The sequence below is a fragment of the Bubalus bubalis genome, chromosome 17, assembly GCF_019923935.1.
Source record: "Bubalus bubalis isolate 160015118507 breed Murrah chromosome 17, NDDB_SH_1, whole genome shotgun sequence".
Classification (NCBI taxonomy): Eukaryota; Metazoa; Chordata; class Mammalia; order Artiodactyla; family Bovidae; genus Bubalus; species Bubalus bubalis.
In genome coordinates, this window is record NC_059173.1 from 3,117,003 (window position 1) to 3,134,297 (window position 17,295).

A 17,295-nucleotide genomic window follows, 5' to 3' on the forward strand; every position below is an offset into this window, starting at 1 on the left:
CCTAGCAGGTTCCTCTCACCCAGCTCACAGGGAGGATGGGGGAAGGGCCATGCCTCCCCTGCAGCAGCCAGGCCCTGCCCGGGGTGCATGGCCCCGTGGCTGGCTCTCAGCCTTGGGCTCCCAGGTTGGCGGGTGGCCGGCCACCTTGCCACATCGACCCTCCTGTGGGCCGCATCATGTAGACCCGCCCCCACTGCTCTGTGGTACTAAAGGCGGCGAATAGGGGGAAATTCTCGAGTCAAAGGTTCTGTGAGCCCCTCTGTGTGGCCAGCAGCTCATGCCAGGTCTGGGAAGCCGCCTTCCCCTCCCACCCAGGAGCGGCAGGCTGGCCTCCGCGCTCACCTCCCAACGGTGGGAAGGGACTGCCCGAGTCACAGGTGGCCACCTGGGGAGAAGCACAGCCATCCAGGCTCTGAGACTGAGAACAAGGGCCCCCGAGGAGCCACAGTGGTGCCGAGCTCTCCAGGGGGCCCCTGTGGCTCAGGACCAGCCATGTGGCCACATCGTGCATCCACCAGCCTTGCCGCCCCTCCGGGTCGATCCGCTCCTGGGGCCAGGCCCCCTGCTCCTGTGGGCTTGGCTCAGCCCAGCTCCCTGGACGTGGAGGGCACTCGCTCATGACCCTGCGGGGGTGGCTTCTCACTTCCCTCCACATTTTAAAGTAGCTCCTTCCAGACTCAAAATAGTTCACCCTTGTGGGCAGGAGCCGGCCCCATCTGGACGCCAGTCCGCCGACCAATTTTAGACCGTCCCGGAATCTATTTTTACTCCTTTCCCCAGGCCCCGAGTGAGCAAGCTGCTGGGAGCCCGCTTGCAGGTCCTGGAAGGACCTGGAGGGTGGCTCCACTTAGGTGGGTGCGAGGGGCCCCCGTGCTCTCCAGACGGGCTCAGAGCAGCCCCAGAACGTCTCCAGCGGGAAAGGGCCACTTCTGACCTGGTCTATTCCTCCGATGCCCCACAGGCGAGGCCCTGGCCCAGTGCCCGGAGCTGCTGCCTCTGCGTCCACGTGCCTGTCCTGCTGCGGCGCTTTCCCACTCGCCGTCTGCCTCCCTAGCCCCCAGCACATCTGCTCAGCCCGCCTTTGTCCTCACAGGTCCCCCAGCTGGAGCTGGCCCCCATGCCTCAGGTCCAACTGTGATGGTCGTGTCCGGTGCCCCTGCTGTCAGGGTCCGCAGCCCCCCGCTGGCCAGCTCTGCTGTGGTTAGCAGGGTGTGTCCCTTGTGGGCCGCTGCCTTCCCTGGCACATGAGGGACCCAGTGCGCAGGTTCTGTCCTGCTGGGTCCTTGTCGGGGGTCTTGGTGGCCCCCACCCCCCAGCTTCCTGCACCTCAACTGTCTTTGGTCTTTTGTGGGGTGCACCCACCCCCAGCTCTGCTCACCTGTCGGTGGCCCTCACCCTGTTCCTGCCCAGCTCAGAGGGGCCACGTCAGGAAGGGGTCCCGGGCTGTCAGCCCACCAGGGGGCCCGGCACCTCCACACTGGGGCTGCCCTCGCTCTGGGCCTCGGGGTAGCACCTGAATGATCCAAATGACAGTGACAAGGAAGCTGTAAGAGCACCAACCAGGTGTGGCCGTTGAGGGGAGCAAACAAGACACCAGGAAGGAAGCGGGGCATCCTGGGCGCCTGCTGTCGCTGCCACGCCCCAGAGGCTGGCCCCGAACCAGAGCATCTGCTTCACCACAAAGACAAGCTCGGGGGAAGAAGACGGGAGTGCATTCTTTCACCCCGTGCACGCTAACACCCAAAGATGCTCTGGCCACGTGTTGATTCCGCTGTCTCGCCTCAGACCCCGCGGCGGAGCTGCTGCTGTGATACGGGCGTGTCCTGGCTCTCGGGCGCGGCTTGCGGCCTCCACACCCAGGCCAGGGTTGGGGGTGCCCTGCACACACTTTGAGGCTCAGCCTAGGAACCCCGGTGGCTCACAGTGCTGCCAGGCGCCTCCTAAATGGCAGTGATGCACAGTTACCAGGTCGGCGATGCCAGCACGGGCCCGCCGGGCTGCCTTTGATCAGTCTCACGGAATCGCTCACTAGGGAATTCTGCCAGACACGGAGTGGTTCACTCGGTCGCTCCTGCGTTCTTTCACAAGCCTCTGCCCCACCCCGCTGTCTTTCTCTCTCATTCACTGACGCTCCCACATGCCAGACTCTGTGCCACACCTGGAAGTTACAGGGCTCCCGCAGCACGAGGGAGACCGTGTCCAATCCCTGCAGGCGCCCAGCTCAGCGGGGAGGACGGGCACGATGCTAGGGCAGAAAAGCCCATGAAACAACAAGGTCCTACCGCGTCAGCACCCTGGATAAGCCACAGTGGACGAGAACAAAACAGGAATGTGAACACGTGCGTGACTGAGGCACTGTGCTGCACGGGAGACACTAGTGCAACATCCTAAATCAACTACACTTCAATTAAATAAATTTTTTAAAGCCCCAGATATGCGTGGACCTGCCGACAGGGCAGAGTGGGATAGGCGGGGATGTAGGGCTGGAGGTGGGGTGAGGGTGGGCGGAGGGGGGCTTCCTGACCCTCCTGCCCCCTAGGAGGCCACAGGTTGGAGTCGGGGGCTCTGGAGCCTCAAGACCTGGGCCCTTATCCTTAGCAGCTGCCTCGGTCTCCCCACCATATGCTGCTGAGTGGGCCAGGTGTGCGGAACGCCTCGTCAGCAGTGTGACCACGGGAAGTTGGTTCTCTTTCTGTCTGGCTCCTTGTGGGCCAGTGGTCCCTCCCAGCCCCTGGCACCAGGGCTGAGCCAGCCAAGCGGACTGTGAGACAGGCCTGGGAGTAGCTGTTGGGCTTGTGGGTGGGCTCCGGGTGACCTTCCCGTGAGAAAAACGCGTTTACGATCTGACGGCATAAAGCCCTGTTCCTATGTCTCCACAGCGGGGCCGGGTCACGTCTCTGCAAGGCCAGGTGACCGGCATGGTTCTGCACTGCGCTCTGGGCCTGGCCTGGGGGCAGCACCCGCACTTTCTTACCGACGCGGCAGCTGAGGAAATGGGGCTAGGATGACTTTGTAGCAGGTTACTGAGATTTTGGTCACTTGGAACGTCTTTCCTGAGACGTGAGGCCCAGTGAGACCACAGCGTGGTGTCTCAGGCAGCCCACGGGGCCACTGTTAGGGCCACAGGTAAGACCTGCACTTGGCCTGAGGGGTACAGCGTCTGGTGGGGATCAGACGCGGAAATAGCAGGTTAAATCTTGGCGGGCTCAGTGGTGCCGCCTGGGGGATCTAATAGGAGGACCTCCTGGCCATGGTGACGTCCAGGGGCTTCGGAAAGATGAGCAGGGATCTGCCCAGCATCGGTGTGGAGGGGGAGGGGTGTTCTAGAAGGCGCAGCACAGCAGAGGCAACATTGCAGTATCCCTGACGCAGAACCCCAGCCTCCCGTAACTCGAACACGCATCACAGGGGCCGCCCTCGGTTGAGGGCCGGGCGCCCTTGGGGAGCAGGGCCACGGGAGGCCTGCCTCAGTCACCACAGTCCCTGGGGCCTTGGAAACTCCAGTGTGCCTCCCTCCCTGCCCTGCTGGGAGCTCAGGATCTAAAGGCTAAGAACGATGCTGCCTACCCGCAGATCTGAAGGAGGTTCAGCAGCCTCGTCCTGCTTCTCTCCTGAAGGCTGGGCAACCTTGGACTCCCGGGGAAAAGTGAAGGTCCAGCAGCCGCCTCCCTGGGGCCCTCCCACGGAGGTGACCACCTGACCAGCCGGCCCTCACTTCCTGCTCCCCTGCCACGACCCAGGCTCAACTGGAGCCTGTGAGGTGGAGAACCCACAGCTGTTCACCATCCACAGGAGGTGGTGGAGAGGTCCCCAGGTTCCCATGGAGGATACCCCCTGGTCAGGGCGGGCTGGGGGCCAGGAGTGGGTGGGAGGAGAGGTCCCCCAGGTTCCTGTGGAGGGCTCCCCACAATCAGGGCAGGGAGCTGGGAGGGGGTGGTAGAGAGGCAGGGGCTCCCAGCAGTGGGAGATCTGGCCTCCTCCTCCTCCCGTGAGACCTGGGGGATATAGGGGACAGATGGGGCAGCTCCCGCCCATCCTGGGTCCCCACCATTGCAGGAAAGAACCCGGTGTGGCTGCTGCCCAAAGGTAAGAGGCACATCAGGGTCTCGGCGTCTGAGACGGGGCTTGGGCCTGGGCAGAGGCCACCTTCCATGTGTTGACCTCAGAGTAGGAGGGGTCTCTGTGGCCCTTGGGGGTCTCACCCTGATTGTCACGAGGACTGACACTCCCCCCACAGGCTGCACAGACCTGGGCTTGTGTCCAGCTTTGGTGGCCCCCAGGAGCTCTCCACATTGGTGTTAATGGTGAGGCCATGGGGAGGGTAAGGGGACCTGGGCGGGACGGGCCTTGGTTACAGCTCCTTGGTCCAACCCCTCCTCAAAACTGGGGTGGAGGCTGAGGCCTGGCCAGGGGTGGGGATGCTCCGCCTGCATGGCCCTTCTGCACACGGTGGGGGTTTGGGCACTCGGTGTCCGTCAGCCATGCAGACCACCCTCCCAGAGCCACGCCGACTCCTGCCGGGTGAGAAGCAGCTGAAGGGAAGGGTCCCCAGAAGGAATGGGGTGTCTGCTCGAGCCTGGCCTCCCAGCACCTCACTTCTCGGCCCCTCACAGGAGCCAGATGGGGCGAGGCCCTCCTCAGGGTCACGTTCGTGGCGGGCAGAGCGCAGGCTCCGCCACGCGGCCACATCTGCTGGTACCAGAGCTGCCCACGGGCTTCCTGACCAACCCCGGGGCTTCAGCTTCCTTCCCGCCACACAACTCATCACGCGCTCAGGTGGCGAGCCGTCTTGATGGCTTTGTAAACACTGATGAGCCTCTGATGCCCGATAAATTCTTTTGCCTAGAGATGCCAACTGAGCAGCTCATTATCTGGGAAAACCCAGAACTGCCCATGGAGATGATGCGGCTCCAGGCTTGGCAAGCGGGGAGGCCAGGTCACGGGAGCTGCGGGGACCCGCGAGCGCGTTCTCGCCCTCAAGCCTGTTACCAGGAGACACGCGCTGACCCAGGCCCCTGGAGTCCGGGGACGGGGTGCAGGGGCCGGGCATGCAGTGGGCTCCAGCCCCCGCCATCCCACTGCCCTCGGCTCCCCTGCTGCTGGACGGACGGCCCAGCCTCTGCCCAGGCCCCTTGCTGCAGGGCCCAAGTCCCCAGCCGGGAACTGCCTGCTGCCGCTGTGGCCAGCCCAACACCTGCCCTGGCCTCGTCCTCTGGACCCGCCTCCACTCCCCACACCTGGCCCTGGCTCCCAGCGCCGCCATCCCAGCTGGGGTGTGCCCTCCTGGGGGGCTCACCTGGAGGGAAGGCTGTGGCCGGCAGGCCTGTGTCCAGAGGGAGCACTCATCAGGCCGAGAGAGGGCGGGCCCTGCGGCCCGGCTCAGCCTTGTCCTCCGCCACCACTGAGACACCCTCTGGGTTCCTGGTCATGTTGCCGTGTAGCTCCTGGGACCCGTGCAGAGGGTGACCCTGGGGGCTGAACCCTCAGTCCACATACGTGGTCCCTCGTTCAGCCTCTTACTCTCAGGTGGGCAAGACTGCAGCAGCCTCAGCTGGGAAGCTCTGCTGGCTGAGGGATACCCCCCCAATGCCAGGGCCCCCCCATGTGCACTAGCCCCCCTGGTCAGGGGTCCCGGACACGTCTGGGCTGGGCACTCGAGAACGGGGGGTGGGCAGCAGCTGTGTTGGGACAGTGTGGCAGCCGCATCCCTGCTGTGGGCACGGAGCTCACTGCTCCGCTCAGCACGGCCTCCTGTGCCCAGGCCTGAAGTGCCCGCCGGGCCCCACGCCCAGCTCCGGGCTCCACCTGACAGTGAGGGCCAGCAACCTGGCCTGGCCCCAGGGGCGTGGATGGGGTGACATGGAGGAGGCGGACAGCAGGGAGGGGCAGCCCAGACCACCCACCGGGGAGCAAGCGGCCCCTCCCACGGGCCCAGGCACTCACATTGATCATCGCATTGGACGTGATGCGGAAGAGGGTGGCCCGCTCGTTGACTGCCTTCAGCTTCTCGCTGCTCTCAGCCGGGATCCGGAGGCCGTCCAGCTCGTTCAGGGAGCGCTGCAGCGCCACACCATGCTTGGCCACGAGCTCATTGCACGTGCTGAGGTCGTCCAGCTTCAGCGAGAGGCTCTTGATGGTGCCGTGGAGCTCACTCTTGTCCGCTGGGGAGGGGGTCCCGTCCTCGTCGTCCCCAGAGTCATCTGTGGAGAGATGCGGTGTGGTTCTCAGGGACCAGCGCACACCGAGGCCCCTGGGCGGGGCGGTGGGGGGGGGTGATGCCAGGACGGAGGAGCAGGTAGAGCTGCCCGGGAGAGTGAGCGGGTGAAGAAGGGGTGTCCCGCAGCCCCCTGGCGGGTGGGATGGAGAGGGGAACCAGCTTGAATGACAGGGCCTGGCTGAGCTCTGCGGGGTACAGGCAGGGGTGGGCAGCTCCCATCCCAGACCTGCAGAGGCCCCGAGTCACAGGCCAGGCCCGGCGGACCCCGCTTCCCCCGACTCCCCGCACCTCACCTTGCTGTCCGCTCTCCGCCCGCCCCCCAGAGGCACCCAGCCGCCCACTCCCTGCAGACACAGTGCTGCTCGTGCCCCAGGGCTTGCCCTCTGTGTCCCTGGCCTGACGTCGGCCCACCTTCAGCGCCCCCCGGACGCCCCCCAGGCCCCTGTCACAGCCCCTCCCTGCTGCTGCAGGGCTCCTCCAAGGAGCAAGGCCACACTCGCCTGTGGGCTCTTCTGCGTGGAGACACTGGCCGTGGCCTCTCAACGGCCTTGTCAGGCAAGGACTGTACCGTCCCCGGGGGACAGACAGGCAACGGGGCTCGGGGAGGTGAAGTCCGGCCCTGTACTCCCCCCGCCCCCGCCACCGCGGGCTAGTCTATCTGCCTCCAGAGCAGCCCCCTCATGCCGGGCTGCAGGGGTCCCTGGCTCACTCCCCTCCCGCCACCCCCTCACCTCTCATGGGGCCCCAGGTGCCCTCGGCACCCCATCCTGGGAGTCTGGGGTACCTTGGAGCCTGGCCCCCGGCTGGCCCAGCCTGCGCTTGAGGGGGCCTCTGTGGAGAGTGGGGTGGGGTGGACGGCTGGCCCAGGCCCTGCAGCTGCTTCGATACCAGCCTGTGAGTGCCCAGGGTTTCTAAGATGCCTTGTTTCAGAAATAATCAGCAAGAAACTTATATATATATATATATATATTTTTTTTTTTTTTTCTTTGATGACGAAAATCTGTAACCCAAGATACAGATTTTTGAAAAAAGTACACAGCGTGAGGGAACAGACTTCCTCCCATGGCAGGCAGGGTGCGTGGGGGCGGCCGTGGCTGAGTCACCGCTGCGCACGCCCTGAGCTGGGGGCAGTGCCTGGCCAGCTGTGGAGGGCCCCCCCAGCAAGGAGGCGGTGGGGGGGCAGGGCTCACCCCACCCATCCAGCCCCACGGCAGCCCTGAAGCAACCCGGCGTCTGGAGACCACACGTGCCGGGCCAGGTCCTGACCCCTCGCCTGACCAGCGAGAACGCTGAGCCGCAAGGTGGCCGGCAGACAGCGACTGTTCCCACTCTGCAGGTCTGAAAACGCAGCTCCTGACACTGAATCGCGGGTTTAGGGCCCTGCCGCTAGGGGGCAGAGGTGGATCTGAACCCAGGTGGTCTGCACTGAGGCGGTTCCTCCTCCTGGATCACCTGAGAAAGGCTCAAATGGCTGGGACGTATCTGAGTGCCGGGCCCTGGGCAAGGCGCTGCCTTGGTGAGTGCACGCTGATGACCTAATGAGGTGGGTCTCGGGGGCAGGAGGTGCCCTGAGATCACCCAGGGCCACGGTCGCGGGTTCTGCAGCCTCCAGGCCTGCCAGCTTCAGAGCCGGGGCTCTGAGTTACAACGCGACCTCCTCTCGCTTCCTGGGCTCACCATGTCTAATAACCAGAACGGCCACTGATCGGTCAGCGTGGCTGCTGCTGGGTACCGGGAGGGGCATGGGGGGGGGGGACCCTGGCTGTGGTCAGCCGGAACGTGAGCCCCTGTACTCCGAGCAAGAACTGACTGCCCAAACTCTGAGCATCATCCTGCAGGGCGGCCAGGAGTTGGGGTGGGGGGCAGGTCATTGCACCTCAGCAAGCAGCTCTGGGGTCCAGGTCAGGTCCAGCTGCCAGGGACACAGGGAGCTGCTTGCTCTGCTCCTGGGGCGCTGGCTGGGTGTCTGGGGCGGGATGGGAAGGCACTAGGTCAGCAACTGCTGAGCAGCACAGTCTGCCCTGTGGGGAGGGGCAGCCAGTGCCTCCCAGAGACAGTGAGGGCACAAGGAGGGAGGGAGAGGAGAGTGAACGGACGACTGATCTTGGGTGCGTCCCAGGAGGCCTGCACAGAGGCAGCAGTCACACACAGGAGGGCAGGGTTGGGAGAAGGGGCACAGAGCCGCAAGCTGGAGCAGGGAAAGGGCACACTGAGGAGCCTGGGCCTCCATCCTGTGGCCAAATGGACTGTGTGGGCATTTGAGCAGAGGTCCACGTTAAAGAGGAGGCTCTGGTGGCGGAGTGCAGGGAGGAGCTGAACGAGGAAGGGGACCCTGGCCCCCAAATGGTGCACTCTGGCCGTGTCGAGTCCCAGGTCTCAATTCAGGGGTCTCTGCAAGCAGCAAATCCACGCTGGACACACAGATAAAGCTCATTAGAGACGCAAATGAGACCACTCGATGTGACCGTGCTCAGGCTGGCAGAAAGGACGGGTGACGTTAACTCCACTCACACTTTTTGAAAAATGGACTAGCAGATCCCCTCACGTGCATGAACAGGGCGGCTTGCTTTGCGCCCCCCACCTCAGAAGGGAGCTCTGCTGGCGGGCATGTCGTCCAGGGAAGGAAGACGTTCGTGTGCAAAGTGGCTTAGACTGTGGTTCTCGAGCAGGTGGCCTTGGGGGTTCTCAGGCTTTTCTGACCCCACATGTCCTGTGTCCCCACTTCCACTGGGACTAAAACTCAGGGACAATGAGCTCGTGAGAGGAACAAAGTAACCGCCCACATCTCAACAACACGGCAGACACTGAACTATCCGTAGACTCAAAACCCTACAGAAATGCTGCAACTGCAAGAGCAGCAGCGCCTGAATTCCAGGGCCACGTCGAAGCCACGCTCCCAGCTACAAGGGAGCCCTGGCTGGTGGCAGTGCCCGCGTAAAGGCTAGGACTCGGCACAGCGCAGCCATAGGGAGGGCCTGCCAGACTGTCCTGGGGGCGAGAAAATGAAGGGGTCAGAGAGCAGAGGCTTGGCCCAAGGGGGCTGAACGGAGTGTCTGTGCCGGAGGAAGGACAGGAGAGCTGGGGGGGACGGCGAGGAGGAGGCCAGGGCAGGAGGAAGCAGCTCTGCCCACCCGGCCTCCTGCCTGCTTCCCCCGGGCCTGGCCGCCTCTGTGCTGAACCCCTGCTGCCTGCCCGCCTGCCTGCCTGCACGCTGCTGCTCCTGGGGCTTCTGACATTCAGATCAAACCTGCACACAGGACTTCCCTGGTGGTCCAGTGGTTAAGAATCCACCTACCGATGCAGGGGACACGTGTTCAATCCCTGGTCCAGGAAGATTCCCTGTGCTGCGGGACAGCTAAGCCCGTGAACCACAACTGCTGAGCCTTGCTGCTTCGCCACAAGAGAAGCCACAAGACTGAGCGTCGCAACTGGAGAGTAGCCCCCACTCGCTGCAACCATAGAAAGCCCATGTGTGGCAACGAAGACCCAGCATGGCTAAAAATAATTAAGAATATTAAAAAAAAACTTGACAGAAAAGCAACTAAGCAGGAGCCCAGAGAGCTGCTCCACCAGCCGCAAAGGCCACGACTCCTGAGAGCCGACACTGGCCTGCAGGTGGGGAGGCTAGGGCTGCCCTTCCTCCCCAGGGAACTCCAGGCCAATGCGCTGGCACCTTCTAAGAATGACGTTCCTCAGCCAGGGGTGCCCGGAGCCTCCCTGGCTCAAGTGACAACAGCAAACGGCAGCTCCCGGCTGTGGAGCACAGGAAGAACCCCCAGTCTGGCCCACGAGCCGGGGAGTGGGGCTGGAGGGGGTGGTCAGGGAACGATGCCGGCGGCTCTGGGATGGCGGGACCATGTGCCGCGACAGCCCGTGGAATCAAGGGCTCCAGCCTGTTCTCCCAACACCACCATTTCTAGAAAAGCACCAACTCCCAAAATACCCATTGGATTTCACTGGCTAAATACAAAAACGAATCCTCCTTTTTTTGCTAGAAGAGAATAAATCCATGACATTGAGGTTACTGATGCGTTCCCAAGGCAGCAGTTGCAACTTCTCCATCCACCCCAACCGGGCCAGCAGAGCATGGCCGTCCACGGCCAGTGCAGGAGTTTCCAACCCTTGGGGGCTCCTGGGTTGGCTAGTGTGCCCCCCCCCAAATTCATGTCCTTCCTGGATCTTCAGAATGTGACCACAGGACTTCCCTGGTGGCACAGTCGATAGGAGTCCACCTGCCAATGCAGGGGACACGGGTTTGATCCCTGGTCCGGGCAGATCCTACATGCCACGGAGCAACTAAGCCTGTCGTCCACAACCCACTGAGCCGAGAACCGCAACTACTGAAACTTGGGTGCCTAGAGCCTGTGCTTCCAACACGAGAAGCCACCCGATGAGAAGCTGCAACTGGAGAGCAGCCCCGCTCACCCCAACTAGAGAAAGCCTGCGATGAAGACCCATTGTGGTCAAAAGTAAGTAAAAATTTAAAAAGAATGTGACCTTATTTGGGTTGCTGCAGGTGCCATTAGTTAAGATAATACCGGAGTAGGGCCGGTCCTTGATCTGCCATGACGGATCTTACCGTAAAAGGCAAAGAGGCAGAATACACACGCGCTGATGGAGACTGGAGTAAAGCACTTACGAGCCGAGGGCTGCCAGCGGCACCAGCAGCGGGGACAGGCCTGGACACACTCTCCCTGGGCCGCCAAAGAAGAGCCCCGCCCACACCTTGATTTTGGACTTGTGGGCTCCAGAGCCGTAAGAAGGTAAAATTGCGTGGTGTGAAGCCATGGGTTTGTGGAGACTTGTTACTGCAGCCCTGGGAAATGGTTCCTGCGGCTTCAAGTGGCACAGACTTAATTTCCTACAGCCGTGGATGGCAGAGGCCCTAAGTGCGGGCTTGCCGCGAGGCTGCGCTCCGCTGAAGGCTCCTTGGGAGGGCGTGTCCTCCTTTTTCTGGCTCGTAGAGGCTGCTCCCTTTCCTTGGCTCGTGGCCCCTTCCTCCATCCTCAGTCAGGAGACCGGCATCTTCCAATCTCCTGACTCTGACCCTCCTGCCTCCCTCTCACAAGGACTCAGTGATTACCCCAGGTTATCCAGGTGGGTCCTGTGTAACCTCCCCAGCTCAGGGTCCTCAACTTAACCCCGTGGCCACAATCCCTCTGCCACAGACGGTAACACGTTCGCAGGTTCTGGGAATTAGGACACAGACACCCTGGGGGCCGTCACTCAGCCGCCACACCGAGGAGCAGCCTGCAGAGGTCTCACAGGCCCCTTCGAGCTCCCGCCAGCCTGGCGCACACACACCTCTCCCTGACCACTTGGGGGTCTCCTAAAGCCTCCACTGGCCGGCTGTGACTGAGGAGCCCCCGGGTACCACCCGGACCAGGGCTGCTGGAACCCTTTCACCTGGAACTCCTGGGAAGGAGAGGGTTGCCACGGAAACAGCCAGCAGAGCAGAGCCAGGTAGGCTATTTTTAGAACTTTTTTTTTTCCCCATCTTTGAGGAAAATGGATCAAGTTTCTGGGTGGGCAAGCCCTATCAGGGGGCAGTGCAGGCTGGGCTTGAAGGTGCGGGAGGGGCACGGTGGGGACGTGGAGTCGGGCACCCTGGGGCCGCCCCGTTTTGCACTGTTTCTCTCTTGTTTCTCAACCTGGCTTTGCCCTCACCTGCCCACAAGCACCTCCAAGTCCAGCACTGGGTGAAGACCGTCCCCCCTCAGCCACTGTGGCTGGAGATGAGTAAGAGTTGCCCTGAACCTACCAGCTTGCTCCCCAGTGCTCGGCCAGGACCTGCCTCCATGATAGGAGGAACACCTGAAAATGTGAGAAGAAGGTGGGGGCCTCTCGGAGGTCAAGGCTCAATCCTTGCTAGGCAGGCACCAGGTCACAGACCAGGCAGGGGCCCAGAGTGGGCAGGGCCATCAGGGAAGCCCTGTCCCGCTCCCCGAGGAGGCGACCCACAGCCGTTCGGGGTGGGCCGCCAAGGCAGGTGGAGACCAGCAGACAGTCAAGGAGAGCCACTGGCTGGCGAGGGAAGGCCAGGGGGCAGGACCCGGGCTGAGCGCTCCCCCGGCCGGCCCCCTGCCACTCCACAGAAGACAGGGCAGGAGGCCTTGGGAGGAGGGCGCTGCCTTGCAGGTGCGCCCTGTGGGAGGCTGGCACGGCGACACCACGGAGGAGCCCCAGGGCTGGGTAGCAGGCGCACTAGGCTGCAGGTGGGGCGTCCAGAGCCTGGAGGACACGCACCCCTCAGGTGCAGCCCCCGAGGCAGGCCAGGGGCCTCCGTGCTGGACGGTGAGGCGGGGGACCAGCCCAGACGTGACCAGCGCCACCGAGGGCCCCTGGGAACGGGGCTGCCCCTCCACCAGGACACTGTCAGTCCTTCCTGACTGGGGAACCCAGAAGGAAAGCAGGGCTGTCTTCCCAAGGCAGAGTCTGTGGGTCACTAGTCCTGCAGGGGGCTCTGCAGAAAAAGGAAACAATGATTAAAAAAAAACAAAAACAAAAACTTTCAAAAACAGGGTGAATAATGTCCCTTCCCCCAAAGCAGATAGGTGACCAAAAGCTCCGAGAAGCTCGGCCTTGAGGACCCTGGAGGGCATGTCGGGATCTGGTAGAAACATCAGGTAACAAGAATAAATCACGAAGTCCTGGCAGGCAGGGCGAAGGCGCAAGCCAGAGCGCAGGCGTCGGGTGGGCCTGTCCCCCTTCCTCCCTCTGGTGGTCGGCACGGTGTGCCGAGGGCGGCTCCCTCTGCAGCGGGGTGTCGACGAGGACAGCTGTCAACGAGGCTGAGTGGGCCACCAGGGGTGGGCGCCCCGGGCTTTGCTCCGCTTCCACGGGAGGCGTGGGGGCACAAACCGCACCCCACAAACATGAATCTGGAGGCCGTCACCAGCATGACTCTGCTCTCCCCACGGAAAAACACCCCCTGGGGAACCTGCGCTGGCTGGAGAGGCCAGCGGAAGGCTGGGCGGAAATCTCAAGACAGCAAAGAAACACTCTCCCTTTCCTCTCCCTGGAGGGGCTGGGGCCCAGGGTCAGAGCCATGAGCCACGACAACGAGTGAAAGACATATTCGGGGGCGCCAGAGACACCCACCGACCCGGCGCCTCTCTCCTCGGCAGCGCCCAGGACCCGGGGCCACGCACCATCCTCAGGGTGACGGATGGCTCTGGCCGCAGGGCCCCTCTCGAGGGAAGCGAACGCTGGTGCAGAGATGGAGCACAGAAATAGACGCGCAGTTCCAATTGCGGCATCTGCTGTGACGCTGAAGGCAACCTGCCACCCACAGCCCCTGCCCGCTGGCAGAGCGCCCTGCCCAGCCAGCGCTTCCACCCTAGACAGGAGTCCACGGGTCTCCTGAAGGAACAGGGCTGCACTGCCGGGTGCTGCTGTTCCATGGCCCCCCCCACCACCCCTGCCAGGCCTCTGGACTCACCTGCCTTGTCCTGGTCTGCGGCTCGCCCAGGGTCCCAAGGGGCAGAAGTGGGCTGCCCCTCAGCCAACCTGAGGCAGGGGCATAAGAGCGTGACTCCACGCCAGCCGGGTGTGGGCGGAGACACTGCAGCCCACCCCCTGGCGTGTGAGCCCTTGTTGAGGGGCACGGACGCTCCCCTCCCTCTGACCTGCTGATGTCGGGAGCCAACCCACCTGCGTCTCAGCATGCGGACCCTCCCCGAGGTGCCAGGCCCGCCCAGACAACAGTGAGCCTTGATGGGGAGGGGGAGCTGCTGCGCTCCCCCAGCCTCCACCACAGGCCCCCAAACTCCACCCCACCGACCGCTTGGCCCCTGGCTCACAGAAAGCCTGGCAGGCCCACCCTCCTTGGGAAGGGCCTCAGTATTTTTGGAAAAGTGTCTCCAGGCGGTTTTACTCCGTGGCCGGGTGAGAACTGCGAGGCCTCCCCAGCTGAGTTGCCTTGGTGCTCTCTGTCCCCCACACCCCAGCTCGGGTGTTGCCCCCCACCAGCTCTGCAGACAGCCAGCAGGGCTGAGGGGCTCCCATGGACCCCGGGCGTCTGGCTCTGGGGGCTCCATATTTCCGGGGCCCTATGCTGCCTTCTGAGTAACCAAAGAAGATGAAAGTTCTATCGTCTTGGCAGCTCAGGAGATCACACAGAATTTCCACGCTGGAATCCAGCCTTTGTCCACAGAGCCCAAAGGCAGCTTGGGTGTCGGGGTCTCGCCTCTGCTCCGAGGCCTTTTCTCCACGGCAGCATCACCAGTTAGCAGCCGCCCGGCTCCCATCGCACCATCAGCTGCGGCCCCCATGGACCGGGGCTGTGCTGGGGACGCCAGGACGGCTTCTTTCTGCCCCCGTCAGCCCAACCTCCTTCCCGTTCCTCCCCGCCAGGCAAGAGCACCCACCCCTCCGCTGCCTGTTGTGGGACCAGCGACCCCAGAACAATCAGAGCGTCCTGGGATGGATAACAAGGAGCTCCACCTGTGGGAGTGTTTGGTTTTAGCTCAGCACCCACACCGGTCTCGAGTTCGGAGGTCTGCGGCTGCACGAGAAACCGCTGAGCTGGGGGTGGCACAGCTGAGCCGTCACGGGAGCTGCCGGCTTACATTTCCCTGGCCTGACGACGGCCACGGCTGCTTATCCTTGGAAAAAATCAGACTTCCACGAGACCACATGAGAGAACTTTCCACACAGGGCTGTGTCTGGGCCTCAGTGACAGAGAGTGACTGAGGCGGGGGGCTCATCACCTCGGAGCCAAGGGGCCCCAGGCGGCAGAGGCAGCCTCATGTCTCTGATGGCAACCCCGGGAGAGGAAACCTGGCAGAATGTGTTCAGAGTGAGGCCGAGAGAAAGCAGCAGGGGTGGGGTGTGTTTGGAGGCTGTCCGGCTCCTCCAAAGGCCCTTTTATTCCTCTCCTTGTTCTGGGTCCCCATCCGTGCAGCTGGGAGCCTGGCCAGGCCGTGTGTTCGCAGGCCTCTGAACATCCCTCCGGGAGGATATGAGGGACAGTGGACAGTCCTCGTCATGACCCACCGTCCTGGGGAGCCCCGACCCACAACTGACCGGGGAGGCTGGGGACGGGGGTCGGCGCGGCCGGGGAAGGCATTCCTGCGCCTGGACGACACCGGGGCTTCCCAGTGCCCAGTCCAGCCTCCGCTGTCTCCTATGTCCCCAGGTCACTAGGGAGACTGCCGGGCTGGCGGGGCCTCAGCTCAGGTGTTGGTTTGGCCACCAGTAGGCTGTGTGACTTTGAGCAGGTCTCTACCTTCTCTGGGCCCCAGAGTTTGCTCCTGAAAGGAGGGGTCTACCGGGCAGACCCACACTGCTCCGGGGGAAAGGCTCACTGCTACGGTTAATACGGAAGTTAACGCAGATGTGCACGTGCACTCGATCCTGGGGGCGCCTGGGAGGGGGAAGGGAAGGGGGAGGAAACGGCCCTGTGACCAAGCAAGCAGCCCCACCCCACCCGGGTTTGCTGAAGAAGCCCTGGGAGCCAGGCCACCATGAGACGGGGCAGAACGATGACTGCGAGAGTAACCGCATCCCAGCAGAGCAGGCAGAGCCCAGATCTACCACCTGGGAGTCAGAACTGGGGATCAGACCCAGAGCCAGGGGAAGGAGATGGGGCGGGGGGAAGGCCTGCGGGGGGAGAGGCTCAAGGGAACCGACCCCCAGCCCCCCTCCTTGGCACGGTTCCCTCCCCATCGCCTCCCCACCTGCTGGACTAGGGGGGCGGGCAGCCACCCCACAGCTCAGAGGGCCCTACCAGCAGGACCCCTGCAGACACCACCACGGGCAGGGGCTTCCAAGGCTTGGCTGGGGAAAAGCCACTTGAGCCGTGACGGCTAAGGAGGAAAATCAATCTGAAAACAGACCCCGGAAAAGTCTACATTCGGGAAGGAAGCTTGGCCAAAGATGAACGAGGCGGGACTTCGCTGGCCCTTTGCTCCCGAGAACGGGGGTCAAGGCTTGTGACCACGGACGTCTGATGGCCCCGGGCTCCGCCCTCCTGCTCACCCAGACTTGGTCGGAAAACAGTTCCCACAGGGTCAGGGAGCGTCATTCTCAGGGTCTTGGCTGTTACATTTCTCACTGTAAATCAAGAGGTTGGCTTTCTGCTTTTTAGAAGAAACAGAAATTGGAAATTCCAACTTGTGATGGTGTTTGTGAAGACACTGAAAGTGACTGTCCCTAAAAACCGCAGGGGGTGACCAGGAGCTGGTGCCCAGGGGGAATATGGCCACGGGGAACCGTGGGGAGGGGGCACGTGGTGGAAGCGACAGCCTCTGTGGGGCCTGGGAGGGGAGAGGCAGCAGAGATGGGGGAAGAGGGGGCGTGAAGGGAAGAACCCCGTCTCATAGAGGAGGGCCACCCGCCCGCCTGGGGCCGTGCCAGCGGGCACCCTGCCCCAGTCCTGGGGACCCCTCCTCAGCAGCTGGTCCCGAGCCCCCAGGGAGGCTCCTCAGCCTGAGCTGAGGTCCTCTGAGCCTGTCTGGGAGCTTCCCCTCAACTGCAGAGCCCAGGGGGTTCTCACTGAGGTGGCGGGACTGAGGGAGAAACCTGGACGTACCGAAAGAAAGATACACACAGCGCTTGCGGGCGTCGGAAGACAGTCTCGCATGGTCTGACACCCCACGGCCAGGCGGGCTTGAATTACAACCCCTAGCTCTGCAGAGACCCAACATCTTTGGGCCAAGTTTCCACCTGAGACCCGTCTCCAGTTGGCTCCACAGTGGCCTGGGGGGGGCTCCCCTTAAATAGGTCAACTTTCTGCAGTCCTGGTCCCAGGCCCACCTGGGCAGGAAGGGGAGGGACTGATGGAACAGGTTGGTGGGGGACTCTGGGGGGCTGTGCGGAGGGGTTTTTCGAGGCCACTTTGGACTGGAGGACTTCGGGGCCATGGGCTGGCTGTGTGCACAAAAGGCCCCTTTCCTGGAGCTGGCGAGGCGGGGGCAGAGACCCAGGCAACGACAGAGGAGACAGAGGCTCCCTGCCTGCTGACAGAACACAGTCAGCCTGCAGTTCGCGTAGCCTCCCGGCCCGGGTCTCGCCACACCCCGGGGCTGTGGGCTCCACTTCCGGCGCCCTTCAGTGCCAGGGGCGCTGCAGAGGTC

General features: G+C 63.2%; 1 protein-coding gene and 1 long non-coding RNA gene across 8 annotated transcripts in view; one reads left to right on the forward strand and one right to left on the reverse strand.

Moving 5' to 3' along the window:
- OSBP2 (oxysterol binding protein 2) overlaps positions 1–17,295 on the reverse strand; it is a 124,812-nt gene that overhangs the window by 19,346 nt on the left and 88,171 nt on the right. For 2 of the 4 annotated variants that reach the window (XM_006069794.4, XM_044929935.2), the window contains exon 3: positions 5,944–6,200. In XM_006069794.4, coding sequence (XP_006069856.4) covers positions 5,944–6,200 — 257 coding nt within the window. Of the gene's footprint in view, positions 1–1,378; positions 1,541–5,943; positions 6,201–13,658; positions 16,926–17,295 lie in introns of those variants that run through there. The other 2 variants (XM_044929934.2, XM_044929936.2) reach the window with 2 other exon arrangements.
- On the forward strand, positions 10,752–13,697 carry LOC123329898. 4 transcript variants are annotated; one of them, XR_006545466.1, is made up of 5 exons: positions 10,752–10,980; positions 11,085–11,680; positions 11,896–12,039; positions 12,768–12,843; positions 13,242–13,697. It is a non-coding gene; the product is annotated as an uncharacterized LOC123329898 (long non-coding RNA). The 4 variants fall into 4 exon arrangements; XR_006545467.1 differs by lacking the exon at positions 11,896–12,039 and having other exon boundaries at positions 10,754–10,980; positions 12,765–12,843; XR_006545464.1 differs by lacking the exon at positions 11,896–12,039 and having other exon boundaries at positions 10,761–10,980.